Genomic DNA, 23,030 nt, shown 5'->3' with positions numbered 1-23,030 from the left:
AGTAATGAGGGAATAGAAACCAGGTGTGTGGGAAAACAAGACAAAACAAATAGAAAATGAAAGGTGGATCGGCGATGGCTAGAAGACCGGTGACGTCGACCGCCGAACACTCCCCGAACAAGGAGAGGACACGACTTTGGTGGAAGTCGTGACATATATACACACACAGTGCCGTGAAAAGGTATTTGCCCCCTTTCTAATTTTCTTTACTTTTACTTTTTTTATACTGAATATTATCAGATCTTCATCTTTTGATATTTTGGCCAGCAGCATACCACCCTGCATACCACTGCTGGCTTGCTTGCTTCTGAAGCTAAGCAGGGTTGGTCCTGATCAGTTCCTGGATGGGAGACCAGATGCTGCTGGAAGTGGTGTTGGATGGCCAGTAGGAGGCACTCTTTCCTCTGGTCAAAACAACAACAAATTATCCCAATGCCCCAGGGTAGTGATTGGGGACACTGCCCTGTGTAGGGTGCCGTCTTTTGGATGGGACATTAAATGGGTGTCCTGACTCTCTGAGGTCATTAAAGATCCCATGGCACTTATCGTAAGAGTAGGGGTGTTAACCCCGGTGTCCTGGCTAAATTCCCAATCTCGCCCTCAAACCATCACGGTCACCTAATAATCCCCAGTTTACAATTGGCTCATTCATCCCCCTCCTCTCCCCTGTAACTATTTTCCAGGTCATTGTTGCAAATGAGAATGTGTTCTAAGTCAATTTACCGGGTAAAATAACAGATAAATAAAATCCAAAACCTAATATTAGATAAAGGGAACCTGCAGCAATACAGGGCTCTTTTTTTATAATCTGAAAACACATATATGTTATTTGTCCCTCTTATACTCTCCACCAAATCTCCCTTTTCAAAAATACTGCTTTTAAGCAGATAGATATTCCAATGTTTTTAAAGAAGCTAACTAATCCAATGTTATTAAATCAGCTAGATAATCCAATGTTATTAATCAGCTAGCGAATCCAATGTTATTAAAGCAGCTAGCTAATCAGATGTTATTAAATCAGCTAGCTAGTCCAATGTTATTAAATCAGTTTGCTAAACCAATGTTATTAAATCATACTGTTGAAGTCGGAAGTTTACATACACTTAGGTTGGAGTCATTTAAGACTCGTTTTTCAACCACTCCACAGATTTCTTGTTAACAAACTATAGTTTTGACAAGTTGGTTAGGACATTTACTTTGTGCATGACACAAGTAATTTTTCCAACAATTGTTTACAGGCAGATTATTTCACCTATAATTCACTGTATCACAATTCCAGTGGGTCAGAAGATTACATACACTAAGTTGACTGTGCCTTTAAACAGCTTGGAAAATTCCAGAAAATGATGTCATGGCTTTGATAGGCTAATTGACATCCTTTGAGTCAATTGGAGGTGTAACTGTGGACGTATTTCAAGGTCGACCCTCAAACTGAGTGTCTTTTTTGCTTGACATCATGAGAAAATCTAAAGAAATCAGCCAAGACCTCAGAAAAAAAGTCTGGTTCATCCTTGGGAGCAATTTCCAAACGCCTGAAGGTACCACGTTCATCTGTACAAACAATAGTATGCAAGTATAAACACCATGTGACCACGCAGCCGTCATACCGCTCAGGAAGGAGATGCGTTCTGTCTCCTAGAGATGAACGTACTTTGGTGTGAAAAGTGCAAATCAATCCCAGAACAACAGCAAAGGACCTTGTGAAGATGCTGGAGGAAACAGGTACCAAAGTATCTATATCCACAGTAAAATGAGTCCTATATCGACATAATCTGATAGGCCGCTCAGCAAGGAAGCTCCAAAACCGCCATAAAAAATACAGACTACGGTTTCCAACCGCACATCTCTACAAAGATCGTACTTTTTGGAGAAATGTCCTCTGTTCTGATGAAACAAAAATAGAACTGTTTGGTCATAATGACCATCGTTATGTTTGGAGGAAAAGGGGAAGGCTTGCAAGCCGAAGAATACCATCCCAACCGTGAATCACGGTGGTGTCAGCATTGTGCTGTGGTGGTGCTTTGCTGCAGGAGGGACTGGTGCACTTCACAAAATAGATAGCACAATGAGGAAGAAAAATTATGTGGATATATTGAAGCCACATCTCAAGACATCAGTCAGGAAGTTAAAGCTTGGTCGCAAATGGGTCTTCCAAATGGACAATGACCCCAAGCATACTTCCAAAGTTGTGGCAAAATGGCTTATGGACAACAAAGTCAATGCATTGGAGTGGCCATCACAAAGCCCTGACCTCAATCTTATAGAAAAGTTGACAGCAGAATTGAAAAGGCGTGTGCGAACAAGGAGATCCACAAACCTGACTCAGTTACACCAAGTCTGTCAGGAGGAATGGGCCAAAATTCACCCAACTTATTGTGGGAAGCTTGTGGAAGGCTACGCAAAACGTTAGACCCCAGTTGGTGTACTTTTGTCCTTTCTTCTCATGTGGTATGGATGAAAAGGTCCCCACATGAGCGCTACATGCAGCGTGTTATCCCTCTTTCCCACCCCACTTCCCTCCTCTCCCAACCCCAAAATAGTTGACTTGGAGCACAGCTAGCGAGACAGACTTCCTATTCAGGCAAAAGAGCGTGGCACAGAACCCAGAAATATGGGTCAACGGTCCCCGAACAGTCTCCCAGTTTCATCACAGTCAAATACATGCCAGTTCAGAGCCACTACTAAAACAGAGTCTGTGTAGAGTTTGTGGAGCTCTCCTCTTACACGTAAGGATTTTTCTGACAGCATAATTGCAGCCACATTATGCAACATTACCTCTAGGGAGTTTATCATTGCCAATCATTTATCATTGAGTGTGAAAACGCCTTTTCAACAGTCAGCCAGGTCTGACAATATGTTCTGTATTTTATTATCGCCATCAGTGCCCCAACACATGGCCCTCTGTGACGAGTGATAGGGAACAGACTATTTCACAACAGATCCAGACGACTGCCTTCCTCCTCTTGTCCTCCTTTTGGAAATCATGTCAAAGGGCATGGTTCTTCACACACATCCAACGTAACCTCATCGACTTATCATCAATGTCAATATATACACCCATTTATTGTGGACATCCATAGGCTAAGGCACTGACACAGGAGGTCTCAGAGGCATTAGGACTTACACAAAGCTATCTGTACAATTTTGTTTGATTAGGAATGAACACTGCAGCTGGGGCTTTCCAACCAATAAAGGGGTAGCCACAGAGATAATTTGGTTGATCTTTATGGGGGAGGTACTTAACATCAAATAATTCTCATTGGATACAAGTCAACCTCTCCTGATGGTGTTTGATGTACAAGACACTGGACACAAACCACCCAACCACACATGATGGTCAATGTTCAGCAACCAGACACTGGACACAAACCAATCAACCAAATGCACAACTTATTTCTTTTTCTGATGACATGTCAGTGTAGAACTAACAGGCCACACTCATAGCAGTGTTTAAAAGCAGCAAGCTCAATGAGTTTCTGTAGTTGTATTACATAGCATCATATACTGTCAAGCTGACACTCAGGGCTTAGTGATGACTGCTTTTCACGTGATAAGACTGCAGTAATACAGTAGCCTATTCAGCACTACTACACTTAATAAAGATGCAGTCCGGGATCTTAAGTACTTACAAATTCGTAACATATCATACAAATTGGAATTCATAGCATATCATATTTTGCAGGATGTAGCATATCATATGAAATGGATGACGAAGTACACAATTGTGCACAATTTTCAGAGACCCCTTTTGCCTCGTGAGCGCTAGTTTCAAAACTACCAGCTGAAATTATACAAAACCTCTAGAGCATCACTTTAACTTGTCCAACCACACCATTGCATCTATGTTGCATGACCCAAACACATGTGACTCACTTGATATTACTTGCACAATAAATTTTGGCAAGATGGAGGTTTTCGATGACCTTGCCTTTGTACCCACTCCTGGTTGTTTCTAAAACAGCTCTGGAGAAATGCCAATTGCACCAGACATTGAAGACATTGCCTCAAAGCAGTTGCCTCCACCACTGCACTTGCTCTAAACACCCATCGTCATGAATATTCATCATTTGACACTATGTGGGAGTTGACATGGATCCCATTATGTATAAAACCCAGCACATCTCATTGCATCTTCGTTTGTGGATGCTCGACTAAGACGAAATCTAAGGAAATCATTTAACAGGTTCCTATACAAGTAAGTATATTAAAATATTTTCTGCTCTTTTCTGTGGACTCTTCATTCAATCTAATTTAGAATTATACAGGGAAATCTACATGGTCAGAATATTATTTGAGATATTTTCACTGATATATTACTTAATGCATTATGATGATCATAATATGATCGGCGGTCAATACTAATCATTTAGCAAATTAGTTATTTTTTCTTTGCAGAGCCATTGAATAGTCTATTAATTCTAAAATGTACATTTTTCTCCGTAGACTCAACTTAAGACAATGGAGACTATGAACGAGATCATTCCTTTCGCTAAAGAGATCCTGAGCCAGAGGCCCAGTCGGGGCATGATGAAGGTGTACCTGCTGGGTTCTACCCTGGCATTGTTTGGAGTGGTCGGTGGGCTGGTGGAATCGGTCTGCATGCCATTTTGTGATCAGGAGCCATTAGACGAGGAAATGATCAAGCTGATCACAGAGGAGAAAAAGAGGCAAATGCTGGAGCCAGAGATAATCACTGACGAGCCTGATGTTGTGGATGAGTTGCAAACGGAGATTGATGCTAAGAAGCCACTGGAAAGTCGTCAGAGGAGGGCGTCTATCAGGTCACATGCCTGTTGAAGATGCACTGCAAGTCCTTCTCATGTTGATTGAACTCTACACACACTAATGAAACCAACACTTAGAACACAAAATGTTGTGAAATAAGCTAAATCCACCTGGCAATCAAAAGGGATTGCACTTGGTGATTTCATCATGATAATTTGGCCATGTTTAGGGACACCTTGACATATTAGCAATGAGAAGAGAAGAGACTGGATGGATGGACCGATGCAACAACAGGCTACAGACTGGCTGCTGGGCAGCAGAAGCTTTATGACTGATTGAGAATTTGTATTTTCTTTTGGCGACCTAATAAACCTATTTTATGTTACCACTGGGTCATGATGTGTTTCATGTCAAACAGTGTTTTGAGTAACCTAAGGTAGCCTGCCCAATAATGTATATATATATATACGCTAGATGACTGACAGGGGGCTCTGTTTTAAGGCCACTGCGCAGGCATTTTTGTACTCCTCCACTAGTGTAAAAAGTTATAGAAATGCATTTATAAATGTCGACATTCATTTTTGCCAAGTATATTCTATTACAGACACCTTCATGCATACTTATTTGAACTGAACATAAATAAATAAAAATATGTAAAAAATCTTAAGGTAGATTTTTTTAGAGGTCCAATGTTACTGTTCCCACTACAAGAAAGAAATACATAAAAACATGTTATTCTGTCCTTGAAACATTTAATTTAAATATTGTGAAATTCCACCCATTCCATTGAAGGACTGCTCCTTTTGAGGTGTACCAATATGGAGGTCAGTGGCTTCAAAGCCTATCATTGGCCAATACATAGCATCAGCAATCCAATGTTTATATACTATAGGTTTCAGAGAGGACACATATTTTGAAAAGGGACAGGAACGCTGAAGGAGGTGTAGTATATGGCCAATAAGAGGGCTTTTCTTATGCACGACCCAACGCGGATTGCCTGGACAGAGCCCTTAGTCGTGGTATATTGGTAATATGTCACAACCCCAGAGGTGCCTAAATGCTATTATAAACTGATGACCAACGTAATTAGAGCAGTAAAAAGAAATGTTTTGTCATTCGCGTGATACACCACGGCTGCCAGTCAACATTCAGGGTAAGAACCACCCAGTTTACAATTGCTTTTAGACAGTTCATGCAGTAGGTGGCAGCATATCTATTTTTTAAGCAGAAACTGCCTGTCCTGCCGGAAATTACGTCGATGTTGTTTTTTTGGCTGTACCTACCTAGCTACAGTAACGTTAGCTAGATCATTTATCAGTTAGTCAGAAAGGCGTACCTGTAGCTTTTTGATAGCAAATAATCACCATATACCGTGCAGATGGCAGACCCTGCGGTGATGGCGGGTGGATTCAGTGCTGTAGTAGGGGTAAATAAAAACAATTGTCACACCATAGTCACGCCGTTAGCTAACTAGCAATTTAAGAGACGCTATAAAAAAAATTGGGGGGCTAATCAAATGAAAGCCATTCACTAGCTAACGTTACGTTTAAACGAATGTTGTAGGTGGCTGACTTGCTGTTTTATAAACTGGCGTTGACGTCAACAATGCTGACTAAACATATAACTAGCTATTGTAGTTTGCGATCCCTGAGTGAAAGGGTTTTCTCACTCACCTCATATGTTTGTTTTACAGCGTTCAGGGGGTGGTAAGGCGACGTCCAGTCCGGCAGAGAACTACCAGCTTGCCCGGCGTCGCACCCTCCAAGTGGTGGTGAGCTCGCTGCTGACAGAGTGTGGGTTCGAAAGCGCAGAGAAGGCGGCCGTGGAATCACTCACGGAGATGATCCAGAGCTGTATGCAACCTTTGTTTTGTTGTTATTGAAAATGTTATGCATGTTTTCAGTTTGGGATTAAACTAACAATAACCCTTTGCTGGCTTGAATTAAACAACAAGCCATGTCAAGTGACGAGGATTTTTAAGAAATAATCACAAATGTCTATATTACTGACCATTAATTGGTGTCTATTCCCTATGCTTTTTGAGACATATCTGAAGTGGGACGTTGTGCCAAGGCGTACTGTGAACACACAGCCAGAATCACACCCACCCTTTCTGACACTGTGGTCACACTCATTGAAATGGGTGAGTTTAACTTCAGGAAAGATGCTAAAGAATTGCAGCTTGAAAATGAAATCTCTATTTAATTTGCCTTCATCAACTTTTCTCTCATGTATCACCACAGGTTTCAATGTGAACACTTTGCCAGTGTATGCCAAGAGATCACAGAGGATGGTTATAACTGCCCGTGAGTATGTCTTTACTGTTAGTATGTCTTTACTGTTAGGAATCATTTGGTTGTGTTTATGAAGTTCTTAGGTAACATTGGCCTCTTGAGTGGTGCAGCGGTCTAAGGAACTTCAGTGCTAGAGCCGTCGCTACTGACCCTGGTTCGTTCCCAGGCTGTGTCACAACCGTCACTGATTGGGATTCCCTTAGGGTGGCACACAATTGGCCGAGCGTCTTCCGGGTTAGAGGGGGTTTGGCCGGGGGGTAGGCCGTCATTGTTAATAAGAATTTGTTGTTAACTGACTTGCCTAGTTGAATTTAAAAATAATGAAAAAACATTAGAATACGATATGTAAGAAAAAACAAGTGTTCAATCAATGTTATTCATGGAGTGCCATTGTTGCAACTATTAAACAGAAAGCATATGTGTTGGAACACAGTAAGTTTATTTTTATAACGCCCCAAAAATACCCCAAACACCAGAACGCACAGTCAAAATACACGTGGTGAAAACATCAGTAGCTTAAACACCATTATAAGTGCCAAGTGGCCTTTAATAAATAGTGAAACTCGACACAATCAATAATAGCATCATAATGAATGCCAGCAGTCAAAAATAGTCAATTATTGTCAACTCGTGCTTATATTGTGTGCATTTCTACGCAATGACAAAAGTTAGATTCCTAACATGGCGACGGAAGAAATGACAGCAGTTTTACGGGCGCCCAACCAATTGTGCTATTATGTGATTCTTTTTTTGCGTTATTTGTAACTTATTTTGTACATAATGTTTCTGCAACCGTATCTTACGGCAAAAAAAGAGCTCTGGGTATCAGGACAGCGATCACTCACCTCGGATTAGATGAAGATTTTTTCTACAATAAGCAGGACGCACACGACATTCTCCAAACACCCGACAGGACCGACATCCCCGTTATTTGCAACATGAAGCGACGCGGGTACAGAGGACAAAAAGCCGGATGCCTCGTGAGGACCTGGAGAAGGCGAGTGGGAAAGCTACCGTTACTGTCAATTGTACTCGCCAACGTGCAATCATTGGACAATAAATTAGACGAGGTACGATCACGAATATCCTATCAACGGGACATCAGCAACTGTAATATCCTATGTTTCACGGAATCGTGGCTGAATGACAACGTGGATATTCAGGTAGCAGGATATACGCTGCACCGGCAAGATAGAACAGCACACTCCGATAATACGAGGGGGGGCGGGCTGTGCATATTTGTAAACAACAGCTGGTGCACGAAATCTAAGGATTTCTCTAAATTTTGCTCACCTGAAGTAGAGTATATTGTGATAAATTGCAGGCCACACTACTTACCTAGAGATCTTTCAGCTATATTTTTTGTGGCTGTTTAGTTACCACCACAGACATGCTGGCACTAAGACAGCACTCAGTCAGCTGTATAAGGAAATAAGCCAACTAGAAACCACTCACCCCTAGTGGCCGGAGACTTTAATAGGTAGCAACACATCTGCCACCACCACTACCCACCCCTCTTTTACGCTACTGCTACCCTCTGTTCATCATATATGCATTGTCACTTTACCATATCTACATGTAAATATTAACTCAATCAGCCTGACTAACCGGTGTCTGTATATTGCCTCGCTACTGTCATTTTTCACTGTCTTTTTACTGTTGTTTTATTTCTTTACTTACCTATTGTTCACCTAATACCTTTTTTGCACTATTGGTTAGAGCCTGTAAGTAAGCATTGTTGTATTCGGTGCACGTGACAAATAGACTTTGATTTGATTTAGTTGTTATCCCTTGTCCTAACTGTTGACACACTTTTTGTAACTTTTGCTTGACATACCTTTTTTGTAATTTAGAAGACGCTCTTATCCAGAGCGACTTACAATAAATAGTGAGTGCATACATTTTTGTACTGGTCCCCCGTGGGAATTGAACCTACAACCCTGGCGTTGCAAGCGCCATACTCAACCACATGAGCTACACAGGACCTTTCTTTGGTTGTAGTGCGTAATCGTCTCCGTTGTTCTCTTTATTGTGTTCCAATAGTTTCTTCGTTCTTCAGCACCGTTGTAACAACAGCTGTGCTGGTGCTTTATTTTACGCAGAGGGAGGTCCCATCTTACTTTGTTCTTGGTGCCGGACAGACTTGTTTTCTTTGCAAGCATATTGTTATTCATAGTGAAGTTAAGAAATGTCCATGGTGACATTTCTCACCTTGTCAACGTAAGGTCTCTGACACTCGCTCACCTGCTGCCAGATGTGGATATTTTCCCAGATATTGAAAGCTGTTCAGCGTGTACAATTATGCACGCTCTCACTGTGTAATCTACTCCAAGTCGTCCAGAGTAGACTGATAACTGCTTTGATTTGGTGGACTGATATTAGGTACATACCATTTTAAGATTATAATTAGAATGGATCAATACAATAGAATGGCCCGCCCTGTTCTTCATTCACAGTTGGTAATTACATAATTATGCATTGTTCGTATCCCCTCGCTCATCAGCTCATCAATTCTCCCCTTTATAATTTACTTCATTTATTTATTCTGTTATGTGTGAAATTAGTTTCAGTATAGTTTAGGTTCACTTTCGAGCTGGGCACTGCACTTTCAACTGTCAGAAGGAGCAGAGCAGACCCTACTGTTGGGAGAAGGAGGGGCAATAGAAAAACCATAAAGAGATATGTGTGTGTGTGTGTCATTGCATGCATTCCTCAAACTGGTTATAACTCCAGATCTTAAATTTAAAATATAGACTTATTTAGGAAAAGTCAAGGACAGGGGGACAGAGTTAAAATAAAAAAATATATATATATAATCACTGCTCAAAAAAATAAAGGGACCACTAAAATAACACATCCTAGATCTGAATGAATGAAATATTCTTATTAAATACTTTTTTCTTTACATAATTGAATGTGCTGACAACAAAATCACACAAATTATCAATGGAAATCAAATTTATCAACCCATGGAGGTCTGGATTTGGAGTCACACTCAAAATTAAAGTGGAAAACCACACGACAGGCTGATCCAACAAGTCAAAATGAGGCTCAGTAGTGTGTGTGGCCTACACATGCCTCTATGGCCTCCCTACAACGCCTGGGCATGCTCCTGATGAGGTGGCGGATGGTCTCCTGAGGGATCTCCTCCCAGACCTGGACTAAAGCATCCGCCAACTCCTGGACAGTCTGTGGTGCAACGTGGCGTTGGTGGATGGAGCGAGACATGATGTCCCAGATGTGCTCAATTGGATTCAGGTCTGGGGAACAGGCGAGCCAGTCCATAGCATCAATGCCTTCCTCTTGCAGGAACTGCTGACACACTCCAGCCACATGAGGTCTAGCATTGTCTTGCATGAGGAGGAACCCAGGGCCAACCGCACCAACATATGGTCTCACAAGGGGTCTGAGGATCTCATCTCGGGACCTAATGGCAGTAAGGCTACCTCTGGCGAGCACATGGAGGGCTGTGCGGCTCCCCAAAGAAATGCCACCCCACACCATGACTGACCCACCGCCAAACCGGTCATGCTGGAGGATGTTGCAGGCATCAGAACGTTCTCCACGGCGTCTTCAGACTCTGTCACATGTGCTCAGTGTGAACCTACTTTCATCTGTGAAGAGCACAGGGCGCCAGTGGCGAATTTGCCAAACGTCCTGCGCGGTGTTGGGCTGTAAGCACAACCCCCACCTGTGGACGTCGGGCCCTCTTACCACCCTCATGGAGTCTGTTTCTGACCGTTTGAGCAGACACATGCACATTTGTGGCCTGCTGGAGGTAAGTGCTCCTCCTACTCCTTGCACAAAGGCGGAAGTAGCGGTCCTGCTGCTGGGTTGTTGCCCTCCTACGGCCTCCTCCACGTCTCCTGATGTATTGGACTGTCTCCTGGTAGTGCCTCCATGCTCTGGACACTACGCTGACAGACACAGCAAACCTTCTTGCCACAGCTCGCATTGATGTGCCATCCTGGATGAGCTGCAATACCTGAGTCACTTGTGTGGGTTGTCGACTCCGTCTCATGCTATCACTAGAGTGAAAGCACCGCCAGCATTCAAAAGTGACCAAACATCAGCCAGGTAGCATAGGAACTGAGAAGTGGTCTGTGGTTACCACCTGCAGAACCACTCCTTTATTGGGGGTGTCTTGCTAATTGCCTATAATTTCCACCTGTTGTCTATTCCATTTGCACAACAGCATGTGAAATGTATTGTCAATCAGTGTTGCTTCCTAAGTGGACAGTTTGATTTCACAGAAGTGTGATTGACTTGGAGTTACATTGTGTTGTTTAAGTGTTCCCTTTTATTTTTTTGAGCAGTATATACACACACACACACACACACACACACACAGTTGAAGTCGGAAGTTTACATACACCTTAGCCAAATCTCAGTTTTTCACAATTCCTGACATTTAATCCTAGTAAAAATTCCCTGTCTTTGGTCAGTTAGGATCACCACTTTTTTTTAAGAATGTGAAATGTCAGAGTTATAGTAGAAATAACAGCTGAAATAAATCATTCTCTCTATCATCACAAGTGAGTCAGAAGTTTACATGCACTCAATTAGTATTTGGTAGCATTGCCTTTAAATTGTTTAACTTGGGTCAAACGTTTTGTGTAGCCTTCCACAAGCTTCACACAATAAGTTGGGTGAATTTTGGCCCATTCCTCCTGACAGAACTGGTGTAACTTGAGTCAGGTTTGTAGATCTCCTTGTTCGCACACGCTTTTTCAGTTCAGCCAACAAACTTTATATGGAATTGAGGTCAGGGCTTTGTGATGGCTACTCCAATACCTTGACTTTGTTGTCCTTAAGCCATTTTGCCACAACTTTGGAAGTATGCTTTGGGTCATTTGTCCATTTGAAAGACCCATTTGCGACAAAGCTTTAACTTCCTAACTTCCTTGAGATGTTGCTTCAATAAATCCACATCATTTTTCTTCCTCATTGTGCGATCTATTTTGTGAAGTGCACCAGTCCCTCCTGCAGCAAAGCACCCCCACATGATACTGCCACTCCCGTGCTTCATGGTTGGGATAGTGTACTTTGGCTTGCAAGCATCCCCCTCCTTCTTCCTCCAAACATAACGATGGTCATTATGGCCAAAGAGTTCTATTTTTGTTTCATCAGACCAGATTACATTTCTCAAATGTATGATCTTTGTCCCCATGTGCAGTTGCAAACCGTAGTCTGGCTTTTTTATGGCGGTTTTGAAGCAGTGGCGTCTTCCTTGCTGAGCGGCCTTTCAGGTTATGTTGATATAGGACTCATTTTACTGTGGATATAGATACTTTTGGAAAAAGATATTGGTTCCTTTCTAAACTTAGCAATGTGGATGCAAATAGGACTCGGACCACAAAATGGGTGTAGTTGCAAAAGAGTTGAGTCCTCATTCAAAGGCAAGGACAGTTTGAATACAAAGAGAACAGTTATTTAGCATGTTTTTACGTGGAAATGTTAACTTTTAGAGGACTGAGATCAGTTATTTAAAGAAGACTGTGAACACCCTTGGACTAGAACTGAGCACAAAACACACGAACGCTATAGAGCACTAGTGACTGGTCCTAGAATGAAAGTAATTGTGATGCCTAGTTGCCTCCCTGACAATTTGTGTGTATTTTTCAGCTCCAGTAACAAATGCTCCTGTGATCCCGAAAGCCTTGATCGCTGGACAGAAACGCACTCATCCCTCCCACATACCCAGCCACTTCCCTGAGTTCCCTGATCCCCACACCTACATCAAAACTCCAGTGAGTTAACCACACTTCTTAGTTTTCCCAGCCAGAAACATCTTAGTATTAATACTTTTACGCTTTTTCCAGTAGTCTAGTGAAAAGATTTGAAAGATGAGTGAGTTTCTTCCTTGTTGTCTTTCTGTCACAGACGTTTCGGGAGCCTGTGTCAGATTACCAGGTGGTGCGAGAGAAGGCAGCCTCTCAGAGGAGAGACGTGGAGCGAGCTCTCACACGCTTCATGGCCAAGACCGGAGAAACACAGAGCCTTTTCAAGGATGACATCACTGCCTTTCCTTGTGAGCGCGCGCTCGTCGTTGTGGTCACACGTGATTCTATTTCTGTTATATGTTTCCCTTCATTCTTTCTCAATCTGTAAAAAAAGTTGTCAGTTCCCACTAATCTAATTTCTTACTACAGACAATGTTATGTGCATGTGTTTGCATTGGTAATATAACTTGTGCCTTTGTTATTGTGATTGCCAGTGATCGCAGCGCGGCCCAGCTCCATCCCATATCTCAGTGCACTACTGCCTTCAGAACTGGAGCTGCAGACTTTGGAGGAGACGGACTCCTCTGAACAGGATGACCAGACCGACAGCGAGAACACGCCATGCAACAACCTCAATGTGAGTTGGGGACAAGGGCCAAGGGAAATATTTAACCCAGAGTTATATTATCTGCAGTTCAATGTGGTTACGCCTATACAGAATTAACCTTTCATGAACACCAAGGAACACCTGCTTTCCCTGACAGACTGCCCAGGTGAATCCAGGAAAAAGCTATGATCCCTTATTGATGTCACTTGTTAAAATCACATCAGTCCGTGTAGATGAAGGGGAGGAGACAGGTTAAAGATGAAGGGGGGGAGACCGGTTAAAGATGAAGGGGAGGAGACCGGTTAAAGATGAAGGGGGGAGACCGGTTAAAGATGAAGGGGAGGAGACCGGTTAAAGATGAAGGGGAGGAGACCGGTTAAAGATGAAGGGGAGGAGACCGGTTAAAGATGAAGGGGAGGAGGTTAAAGATGAAGGGGAGGAGACCGGTTAAAGATGAAGGGGAGGAGACCGGTTAAAGATGAAGGGAGGAGACCGGTTAAAGATGAAGGGGAGGAGACCGGTTAAAGATGAAGGGGAGGAGACCGGTTAAAGAAGGATTTTTAAGCTTTGAGACATGGATTGTGTATGTATGCCATTCAGAGGGTGAATGGGCAAGATTTAAGTGCCTTTGAATGGGGTATGGTAATAGGTGCCAGGTGTACCAGTTTGTGTCAAGAACTGCAACGCTGCTGCGCAACTCAATATTAGAAAGGTGTTCCTAATGTTTGGTATACACAATGTATATTCAACTATAGCTGGTGTTGATTGCTACATCCTTATTGGGATGACACTGTTAGTATCCATCTCTAATATGGAGTCCATGGCAAGGCTAATTGTAAATTAGTTTATTTTTATTATGTTCATTTTCCTCATCTATACCTTTATTAAAATTTAGGATGATCCTGGAGCTGATAAGGAGAATTCCATGCTGCCCCCTGGGGGTGTGGTTCCCTCAGTGAAGGCCAGTGAAGAAAACATGATTGACAATCCATACCTGAGGCCGGTCAAGAAACCCAAAGTGAGGAGGAAGAAGTGAACGTTTACTACACTTAGCTACTAATTCGGACTTCTATCTGTCAGACACAACAAAGGGTCAATTGTAAGAAGCAGTCAACGGTTCTGTGCCTCTGAGAAGTGGACCCACGTGGACATCTGGAGTGAGGGACTCTCACCTGAACTTTCTACAGGGCAAATACTGCTCAATATGACTTTCTTCACTAGTTCCATTCATGAGAAAACAAACATTTTGCTATTCATTTTTTTTTTTGCAGATTTGTGGAGTGGTTCTGTCATGAAAGAAAATATGTAACATTTCCAAATTATGAGTTCAGTCATTGATAAATAATGAGTAGGAAATCAATGTTTTGATTTGTATTTTAACATGAAAACCTTTAATTTACCCAAATGACACATTTTAGCCAATCACCAAATACACATGAGGGCAAAAATCCGGCAACTTTATTGTCTACTTGTATACCTGGAGAGAATGGTGAATATCTATATTAAAGCGGCTATATAAAAACACTATTTATGCTTGTATCAGGTTGACCCCTGCAGAGTCAGGAGTACAACAACTGTAGATATGTCCTTTGCTTGGCAAACTCCTTGTCACAAAGCAGCTATGTAAGACAAACATGCAATGGCATTAGATGTTATTGCTGAAGATACATTTACAATAATCTCTGTATTACTTTGTATAGTAATGCAAAGTAAAATAACAAACCTCTGTCCTCAAGGCTTTCCTCTTGAGACAAGGGCAGTCTACCCCAGTCTGAGGAGCCAAAGTTCATAGGCCAAAACACCTTCCGGCTCTGAGTAGTATCATGAGCATATGACCCGGGGCTGCATCAGAAAAAAACAGCTGTTTGTAGTCAATCTATTTGACCGTTGATACATGCAATGCATTTATACAATAGATAATCAGTGTTTTCCTATCATGGACAGTTTGGAGAGTGCCATTGCCAATAACCACACACTCACCCTGGGTTGGAGTCAGCTGTAACAGGCTTGGTCCTGAACCTATTTGTGGTGTAGTTGAAGCGGGTTCTTCCAAGAGGGTACTTTACACCAGGTTCTGTCCTGCTGATACTTCCGAGGGGAATGAGTGATTATCTGGGTGGTGGGAAGAAAACACATTAACAGAGAAGGGTATTCAGAGACCTGAAAATGTACGGAAAGTAGAGGTTACAATCTGCATCACTCTCAGGTCTCTTCTGTACATCATACAGAATGGTAGCAACTTGATGGGACAATGACCAACAAACGCTTCACAATTAAAATGTATTTTGTATTCTTTTAACTGGCAGTTTGAGTAACTTCTGCAATGCATTAGGTATTACAATGCTGAAAACAACCAAATTGGTTTATTTGAAAACAACAGTATAACAGGTATAGTGGATAGAGGGTTGTTGAAAGAACATGACAGTATATGATTGAGAAACTCACAACATGATTGTCATAGCAGCTGGGGCCAGGTCGTTGCCCAGCCGGTTAGGTGCACAGTGCACAGGTCGGAAATGGCTTCCGCTCTTGGTTGCTGCCTAATGCGACGCTTTGCAGGGGAGCTATAAATTAAGCGATAAGCTCCAACATTTTTATTGATGCAAATAGATAATCACTGCGACATGCAATGTGGACTGATGCTAATAATTGTCCCTTCATCCTGCGCTGCCTTGTTTCTGTCTTTTGTTTACCTTTTTATCGGGTAACAATGGTAACCAGGTGAATGGATGCACGTAAATTATTCAAATTCTTGGCTGGGAACTTCACGTTGACATGATTGGCTGCTCTGTTCTCAACGTTCAATGAACAAGAATTAACTTGTTTATATTGCAATTTAATTATGTGACCATAATGCAATATTCCTGTATATAATGACAAAAATGTTTTTTTTGGGAGACAAACAGGCCACACTGTCCAAACATTAAGCAGGGTGTGGGATTTTAAGGATAGTGTAAGGGGCCAATATTTTACAAAAGTGCATTTGGCAAGTATTAAGTATTATTCTAAAATTTTCATCAATCTACACACAATACCCCAAATATTGACAAAGCAAAAACAGATTTTTAGATTTTATTGAAGGAAAAAAATGGATACCTTATCTACGAAAGTGTTCATACCCTTTGCTATGAGACATGAAATTGAGCTTAGGTGCATCCTGTTTCCATTGATCATCCTTGAGATTCTTCTGCAACTTGATTGGATTGTGTCGAAGCACAAATCTGGCGAAGGGTACCAAAACATTTCTGCTACATTTGAAGGTCCTCAAGAACAGTGACCTCCATCATTCTTAAATGGAAGATGTTTGGAACCACCATGACTTCCTGGAGCTGGCCGCCCAGGGACTGGGAGACGAGTCAGGATCGAGGGAAAGATGAATGGAGCAAAGTACATAGAGATCCTTGGTGAAAACCTCCTCCAGAGCGCTAAGGACCTCAGACTCGGGCGAAGGTACACCTTCCAGCAGGACAACGAGCCTAAGCACACAGCCAAGACAACGCAGGAGTGGCTTCAGGACAAGTCTCTGAATGTCTTTGAGTGGCTCAGCCAGAGCCCGGACTTGAACCCGATCGAACATCTCTGGAGAGACCTGAAAATAGCTGCGCAGTGACGCTTCCCATCTAATCTGACAGTTTGAGCAGATCTAAAGAATGGGAGAAACTCCCCAAATACATTTGTGCCAAGCTTGTAGCGTTATACCCAAGAAGACTCGAGGCTGTAATCGCTGCCAAAGGTGCTTCAACAAAGTACTGAGTAAAGGGTCTGAATATGTTTGTAAACAAGGCTGTGATGTAACAAAATGTGGAAGAGGTCCAGGGGTCTGACTACTTTCCGAATGCACTGTCAAGATAAAATTGCAAAGCCTTGGATTTTAAGCACTATTTTGTATGTATAGAGGCATGAGGGTCACTGATAGTTTTGACATTTTATTTCAATTTCACAGATGTCAATGAAAAAAATGCCAGCATTGAGTAAAACGGTCTTTTGAAACAAAGCATAATTTACAGAGCATTATTTTCTCACATTTCATCCTACTATGCATTTCCAACAGCAAAATTTAGGGTAGGCATTCTCTGCACACATAAATTCAACTTAATATTTACAGGCAATTCTTGCATTAGTCTTTAAATTACACAGCTGAGAAACTTACAATGCAAGCGAAATAACCAAAATCAGTCCCACAAAAAGCTGCAATCATATTTCAGTCACTGAATTGGCAACAAAAGCTTTCCTGTACAAACAAACCCCTTTTATTGGCACATGCGTGAGCTGATTAGGTATCAAGGGAAAAGGGAGGCATTTACAGTACATTATACAGTTCTTTGGGCAAGTGCAAATGAAGAGAGGTAAAGGAACGTACCCCCTTGGGTGGCAGGTAGCCTCGAGGTTAAGAGTGTTGCGCCAGTAACCGAAAGTTAGCTGGTTCAAATCCCAGAGCCAACTAGGTGAAAAATCTGTCTGTGCCCTTGAGCAAGGCACTTAACCCTAATTGCTCCTGTTAGTCGCTCTGGACAAGAGCATCTGTTAAATTACTGTTTGTGTAATACAAACAGAATAAAGGCTAAGGGGGATGGGATGGGGGATGGGATGGCTGAACTGGTAATCAGAATGGGGAGGTGGCTAAAGCAACTGACAATAGAATTTGAACAAATCAAAGTGGAGGGAACATCGTCACATGACAATAGGAAAGACAGCACGAGCAGTCTAGGGGGCATTGTCTCGTCTTCATTACTCCGACTGAGGCACTGAGATGGAGGGGCCTTTAGGGTCGTCAAAGCGGTCCATGGAGCGTAGCTGCATGATCATGTGCAGGCCGTAGGTGAGGATCAACAGCATCAGCAGAGAGGTAATCAGGCCCATCCAGATCCCTGGTGTGAAGAAGCCAGCACAGTCACTGGCATAGGAGAAATCTGTTGTCCCATTCAGTATGCTGAAGCCTTGGATCTAGATGGAAACAGATGCCGGCAAAATTATTAACAGTGGAGCAGGGGCTCACTTCAAAATATATGTCAAGCTCAATGTGACTTCCCTGGGTAAATAAAGGATGCATAAAAAAAACTTTTTTGTTCTAAGAAGTTCAAAACCCTCTAGAAGTTAAACCCTGATTATTGAAAGGCTCTTTGCGTGGCTGAAATTCAAGCAATCGTACCTGGAAGTCAGTGAAGAGGATTCTCCACTGGGTGGCATTCTGAGCGCGGGGCACTAGAAGTGCATTGCGGAAGTTGTTGACATTCTGGCAGTGGAAAGAGTACTCTGCCGGGGCATAGATTCCGTGGCTGCCATTGTAGGTGGCTGTTAGGGTGTTGAATACCAATTCCACAGTGTCCAGGGTGAACCAGTTCCGTGCAGACACAGGATAGCGCCGCTGGCTCATGGAGAAGCTGGAAATGATAAGACTCTAGTAACCACACACTTGACATAGGAATGGGAAGGTCCAGGAATGAACTGTTCATGCATTGAAAATATAAATAAAGAAGGTAGCGGAGACAGGTGGTGTCATAGGAACAGATGGTGTGCACTTTTTTGGTATAAGCTGCTATGATATTTGACTTGCATCTCATTAATACAAAAACTATTTTAAATGTTAACATTATATACTTACATGAGACGGAAGGGATTGTAAGGTGAAACAGAACTCCCATAATCAAGGACAAGCCTGAGAAAAACAAAATAGGATTCATATCCAAATCCTCCACCACAGAGCTCTGATTCCCTATTGTGGTCAACACACAACTGGGTAATTTGATAGTGCTAAAATATGCAACACATGTAACATAAGGCAACTAATCAATGATGTTATTATACTGCTACAATACTGTAGTATTGATATGATATAGTATCAATGATGTTACTATATTGCAGTATCAATGTTACTATATTGCAGTATCAATGTTACTATTCTGCTACTATACTGTAGTACCAATCATGTCACTATACTGCAGTATCAACCATGTCACTATACTGTAGTATACATTATGCTACTATACTGCTACTATACTGTAGTATACATTATGCTACTATACTGCTACTATACTGCAGTATCAAGGATGTTACTATACTGCTAGTAAACTGTAGTATCAATGATGTTACTATGCTGCAGTATCAATGTTACTATGCTGCAGCATCAATGATGTTACTATGCTGCAGCATCAATGACGTTACTATACTGCAGCATCAATGACGTTACTATACTGCAGCATCAATGATGTTACTATACTGCAGCATCAATGATGTTACTATACTGCAGCATCAATGATGTTACTATACTGCAGCATCAATGATGTTACTATACTGCTAGTAAACTGTAGTATCAATGATGTCATACTGTGGTATCAAGGATGTCACTATACTGCTACCATACTGTAGTAGCAATGATGTCACTATACTGCTGTAGTTTCAATGATGTTACTATACTGCAGTATCAATTATGTTACTATACTGCAGTATCAATGATGTTACTATACTGATACTAAACTGTAGTATCAATGAGGCCACTATACTGTAGTATCAATGTCACTATACTGATACTAAACTGTAGTATCAATGATATCATTGATACTGCAGTATAGTGACGTCACTATACTGTAGTATCGATGACGTTAATATACTGCTGCTATACTGTAATACATAGCAAAAAGTGGCATGTCATAGCAAAAAGAGAGTATCAGGCTCACTGTGAGTTGGTTTCATTACAGAAGGACCCAGACGTGCTCACAGAGCCATCAGAAGCAAAGGTTGATGGACCGAGATCAATCCATTCCTTGTCACTGAAGCTGACGTTTAGATTCTGGGCCCAGAGCATGATGCAAGGGCCTCTGGTGGAATTGAACATCAGAGGAGGTTTGACCTCATCCACAACTGCCTGCAGCAAGGAACGGCTCATAGAAGACTGGACAATCAAGGACGGCTCCTCAATCACCTAGGGAGCAAGGAGAGAACGCAATCAAAATACAGCTACAGCGTTATTGAGAAGATCTATAGAACATAACAAAAAGTACACCATGCCACTTTATTTCAAGTCAGGTGAATTCTGAAAAAGTGCTGATACATGGTGTAGATTAGAAGCATTTGTTAAGCATATTTTTATGTTTCTTACTCTTGAGGGCTTGAGTCCAGTGTAAATGGCAGTGTAGGGCACACTCTGGGCTTTCATGATGCTCAGAACCTTACCAATGACCTCATCTAGGGAGAGAGAAAAAAAGCATCACATTGTTGAGTCAGATAAATAGTTTTTGAATACACACACACCAGTACATATAATAACAAGGTTTTGACAAGAACAATAAATGGCCAAAACTTAAACGTACCATTGTTACGCAGGACATCCTGACAGGACAGGTAAGCACTGGAAAATAAGTATACAATACATGTTCAAGTTACTGTGGGATTGTGAACAAATCAATCAAAAAGTATTTTTCCAGAAGCCTGCACTCTAGAAACATTTGGTTTAATTGTATTACCCAGAAGAATATGGCAGGTTGATAACCAGCAGAGTGTTTTCTGAGGCATTGAAGCGGAGATGCTCCAGTGTGTCTGGGTCTACGCTGAGTGGGGAAACACCCAGCTTCTCCTGTAGCAGGCTTGGGACCGCACTAGCACCTAGCCATGACAGGGCAGGCAGCACCAACGGTGAAGACGAAGACTGTAACGCAGACTGGGAGAGAGAAATGGAGTCAAAATGAGTTGTCAACATACACCCGGATCTAAATTCACAAAGTAGGAGTGCTGATGTAGGATTAGATCCCCCCTGTCCATGCGATCTTATTCCCCACTCCTACGCTGAGATGATTTATGGCCCTGATCATATTAGTATCTCAATACCATGCCCCACCTCAAAAGACAGAATATTTACCTCAAGGTTAGGAAAGACACTGTCTTGCTTGTTTCCAAAAACTCCTCCATACCTTGTGAAGTCATCTTTGCTCAGCTATGTAGAAAATGCATATATCAACAACAATGTCAGTGGCATCTGCTTCACAGAGTTTGAGATGAATTAAAAACAGTACAATATAACAAGCTAAAATCCATTTACATGGCTAGTCTCATTATTACTACATATCTGAAATTCCAGCCTGCAGAAACAGGTCAGTCTGAGAATAGGAAGTAGTAAGGAGGAAGTGGGGCTGAGACGCATTGTCACACCAGAGAGGGAAACACCAGGACAGGGAATCACAAGTGGGTTACTATACTGTAGCTGACCAAGCTCTGCACTACTGGTCCCTAAAGCAAGAGCACAGTAGGCTATTCAGCTTTGACCTTACAGTATATAATGGTCATTGCATACTATGTGACACAGCTTTAAATAGTGTCTGCCAAGTAGTAGACAATTGTACGTGGTACAACTGAATACAATTATATGATTAATATCAGGCCTGACCTTGTCCTGTAGGAAGAGCAGCATATTGTGTGGGGCAGATCCCAGAGCAGAGTTTAGGTAGGCCATCAGCTGGACATTAGATATTATGTGACCAGCTGTGGGAGATACCAGCTGTGGTAAGGTGTACCTGGAAAGATGTACAACATCTTAAAATGATAGAATAACAGTACATCGAACTACTCAAATCAACAACTAACACGGAAATGATTAGCAGTGCATAATAACCCAATGATATCCAAAAGGGAGTTAATGCTTTGACCATTATAACGTTGTCTTATAAAGTGAGTATAGCTATGCAATACAGCTGGATTGGTTAGCTTACAGTAGCATGATAGATAGAGTTAGCACAGTGCTCAAAATCCCTTCGCTTTCAAACTAATAATACATATTTACCCTTCACTGGACCACATTACAAGCGGTACCTGACTGCCACAACTTCCAGTCGAAAATAAGGCAAATAAAAGAGCAATAAAGGCCATTTTAGTACGCATTTTACTTGACGACTCAGATCCTGCCATCGTCAGTTTGCTTTTCCGTAAAGTCCAAGTCACGTGGGGTAAAACGACTTCATTAAATCAGCTGACTGTCATGTGCGTGGAACACTTCCTGCTTATGCAGCCTGGGTTGCATTCAGTATGTCAGAACGGTGTGCAACGTTGAATTCAACGGAACCGGTACTCGACTGAAAGATCAGTTGAAAAACGTTGTAATTATGGTCACCCAGAGGGCAGTTACCATATGGTTCTTATTATACCTCAGTGTGTTAGTGTACCATATGTACACCATAGGGCTCCCGAGTGGTGTTGTGTTGTGGTGTTGTGGTTAAAGGCACTGCATCTCAATGCTAGAAACGTCACTACAGACCCTGGTTTGATCCTTGGCTGTATCACCACCGGCCGTGATCGGGAGTCCCACAGAGCACAACTGGCCCAGCGTCTTCCAGGTTAGGGCAGGGTTTGACTGGGATAGGCCTTCATTGTAAAGTAAGAATGTGTTCTTAACTGACTTGACTAGTTAAATAAAGGTTTAATAAAACCTTTATTTATCTCAGGCTGTTAACTTCTTATGGCTGGGGGCAGTGTTGAGTAGCTTGGATGAATAAGGTGCCCAGAGTAAACTGCCTGCTACTCAGGCCCAGTTGCTAATATGTGCATATCATTAGTCGATTTGGATAGAAACACTCTGGAGTTTCTAAAACTGTTTGAATGATGTCTGTGAGTATAACAGAACTCATATGGCAAGCAAAAACTTGACAAAAAAATCTGAAGTTTGGGAAATCTGAGGTTTGAAGTTTTTCAAATCTT

The 23,030-nt window shown here is 42.0% G+C and overlaps 3 protein-coding genes across 3 annotated transcripts; 2 read left to right on the top strand and 1 right to left on the bottom strand.

Annotated features, from left to right (window-relative positions):
- The first annotated feature begins 4,139 nt into the window (after positions 1-4,139).
- On the top strand, positions 4,140-5,110 carry LOC135504092 (G0/G1 switch protein 2-like). Its single transcript, XM_064922383.1, has 2 exons — positions 4,140-4,195; positions 4,444-5,110. The coding sequence occupies exon 2, from the start codon at positions 4,459-4,461 to the stop codon at positions 4,795-4,797; it is 339 nt and encodes a 112-aa protein (XP_064778455.1). The 5' UTR covers positions 4,140-4,195; positions 4,444-4,458; the 3' UTR covers positions 4,798-5,110.
- An 866-nt stretch (positions 5,111-5,976) lies between these two features.
- LOC135504074 (transcription initiation factor TFIID subunit 8-like) lies at positions 5,977-14,876 on the top strand. The gene is made up of 8 exons (XM_064922352.1): positions 5,977-6,151; positions 6,419-6,578; positions 6,770-6,868; positions 6,969-7,031; positions 12,645-12,769; positions 12,903-13,050; positions 13,237-13,379; positions 14,245-14,876. Exons 1-8 carry the CDS (start codon positions 6,104-6,106, stop codon positions 14,383-14,385), a joined length of 927 nt encoding a protein of 308 aa, XP_064778424.1. The 5' UTR covers positions 5,977-6,103; the 3' UTR covers positions 14,386-14,876.
- Positions 14,877-17,262: 2,386 nt separating this feature from the next.
- LOC135504057 (V-type proton ATPase subunit S1-like) lies at positions 17,263-22,287 on the bottom strand. The gene is made up of 10 exons (XM_064922325.1): positions 22,120-22,287; positions 21,727-21,853; positions 21,202-21,276; positions 20,810-21,003; positions 20,657-20,694; positions 20,446-20,531; positions 20,024-20,268; positions 18,952-19,005; positions 18,499-18,730; positions 17,263-18,293 (listed from the first exon to the last, which is right to left on the bottom strand). Exons 1-10 carry the CDS (start codon positions 22,242-22,244, stop codon positions 18,078-18,080), a joined length of 1,392 nt encoding a protein of 463 aa, XP_064778397.1. The 5' UTR covers positions 22,245-22,287; the 3' UTR covers positions 17,263-18,077.
- Between the last annotated feature and the right edge of the window lie 743 nt (positions 22,288-23,030).

Source organism: Oncorhynchus masou, chromosome 18 (genome assembly GCF_036934945.1).
Source record: "Oncorhynchus masou masou isolate Uvic2021 chromosome 18, UVic_Omas_1.1, whole genome shotgun sequence".
In the NCBI taxonomy this organism is placed as follows: Eukaryota; Metazoa; Chordata; class Actinopteri; order Salmoniformes; family Salmonidae; genus Oncorhynchus; species Oncorhynchus masou.
The sequence above is the reverse complement of the archived record's forward strand: the minus strand, read 5'-3'. Positions and strand labels throughout refer to the sequence as shown.

What these genes read in the sequence shown, in the direction of transcription:
- LOC135504057 (XM_064922325.1), bottom strand. Translation starts at nt 22,244, where the DNA reads ATGGCAGGATCTGAGTCGTCAAGTAAAATGCGTACTAAAATGGCCTTT. An exon ending in AACCTGCCATATTCTTCTGG is followed by an intron (nt 20,695 to 20,809) that starts GTAATACAATTA and finishes CTTATTTTCCAG; the next exon opens with TGCTTACCTGTCCTGTCAGG. An exon ending in CTGGACTCAAGCCCTCAAGA is followed by an intron (nt 20,269 to 20,445) that starts GTAAGAAACATA and finishes CTTGCTCCCTAG; the next exon opens with GTGATTGAGGAGCCGTCCTT.
- LOC135504074 (XM_064922352.1), top strand. Translation starts at nt 6,104, where the DNA reads ATGGCAGACCCTGCGGTGATGGCGGGTGGATTCAGTGCTGTAGTAGGG. An exon ending in CACGGAGATGATCCAGAGCT is followed by an intron (nt 6,579 to 6,769) that starts GTATGCAACCTT and finishes ATGCTTTTTGAG; the next exon opens with ACATATCTGAAGTGGGACGT. An exon ending in ACACCTACATCAAAACTCCA is followed by an intron (nt 12,770 to 12,902) that starts GTGAGTTAACCA and finishes TTTCTGTCACAG; the next exon opens with ACGTTTCGGGAGCCTGTGTC.
- LOC135504092 (XM_064922383.1), top strand. Translation starts at nt 4,459, where the DNA reads ATGGAGACTATGAACGAGATCATTCCTTTCGCTAAAGAGATCCTGAGC.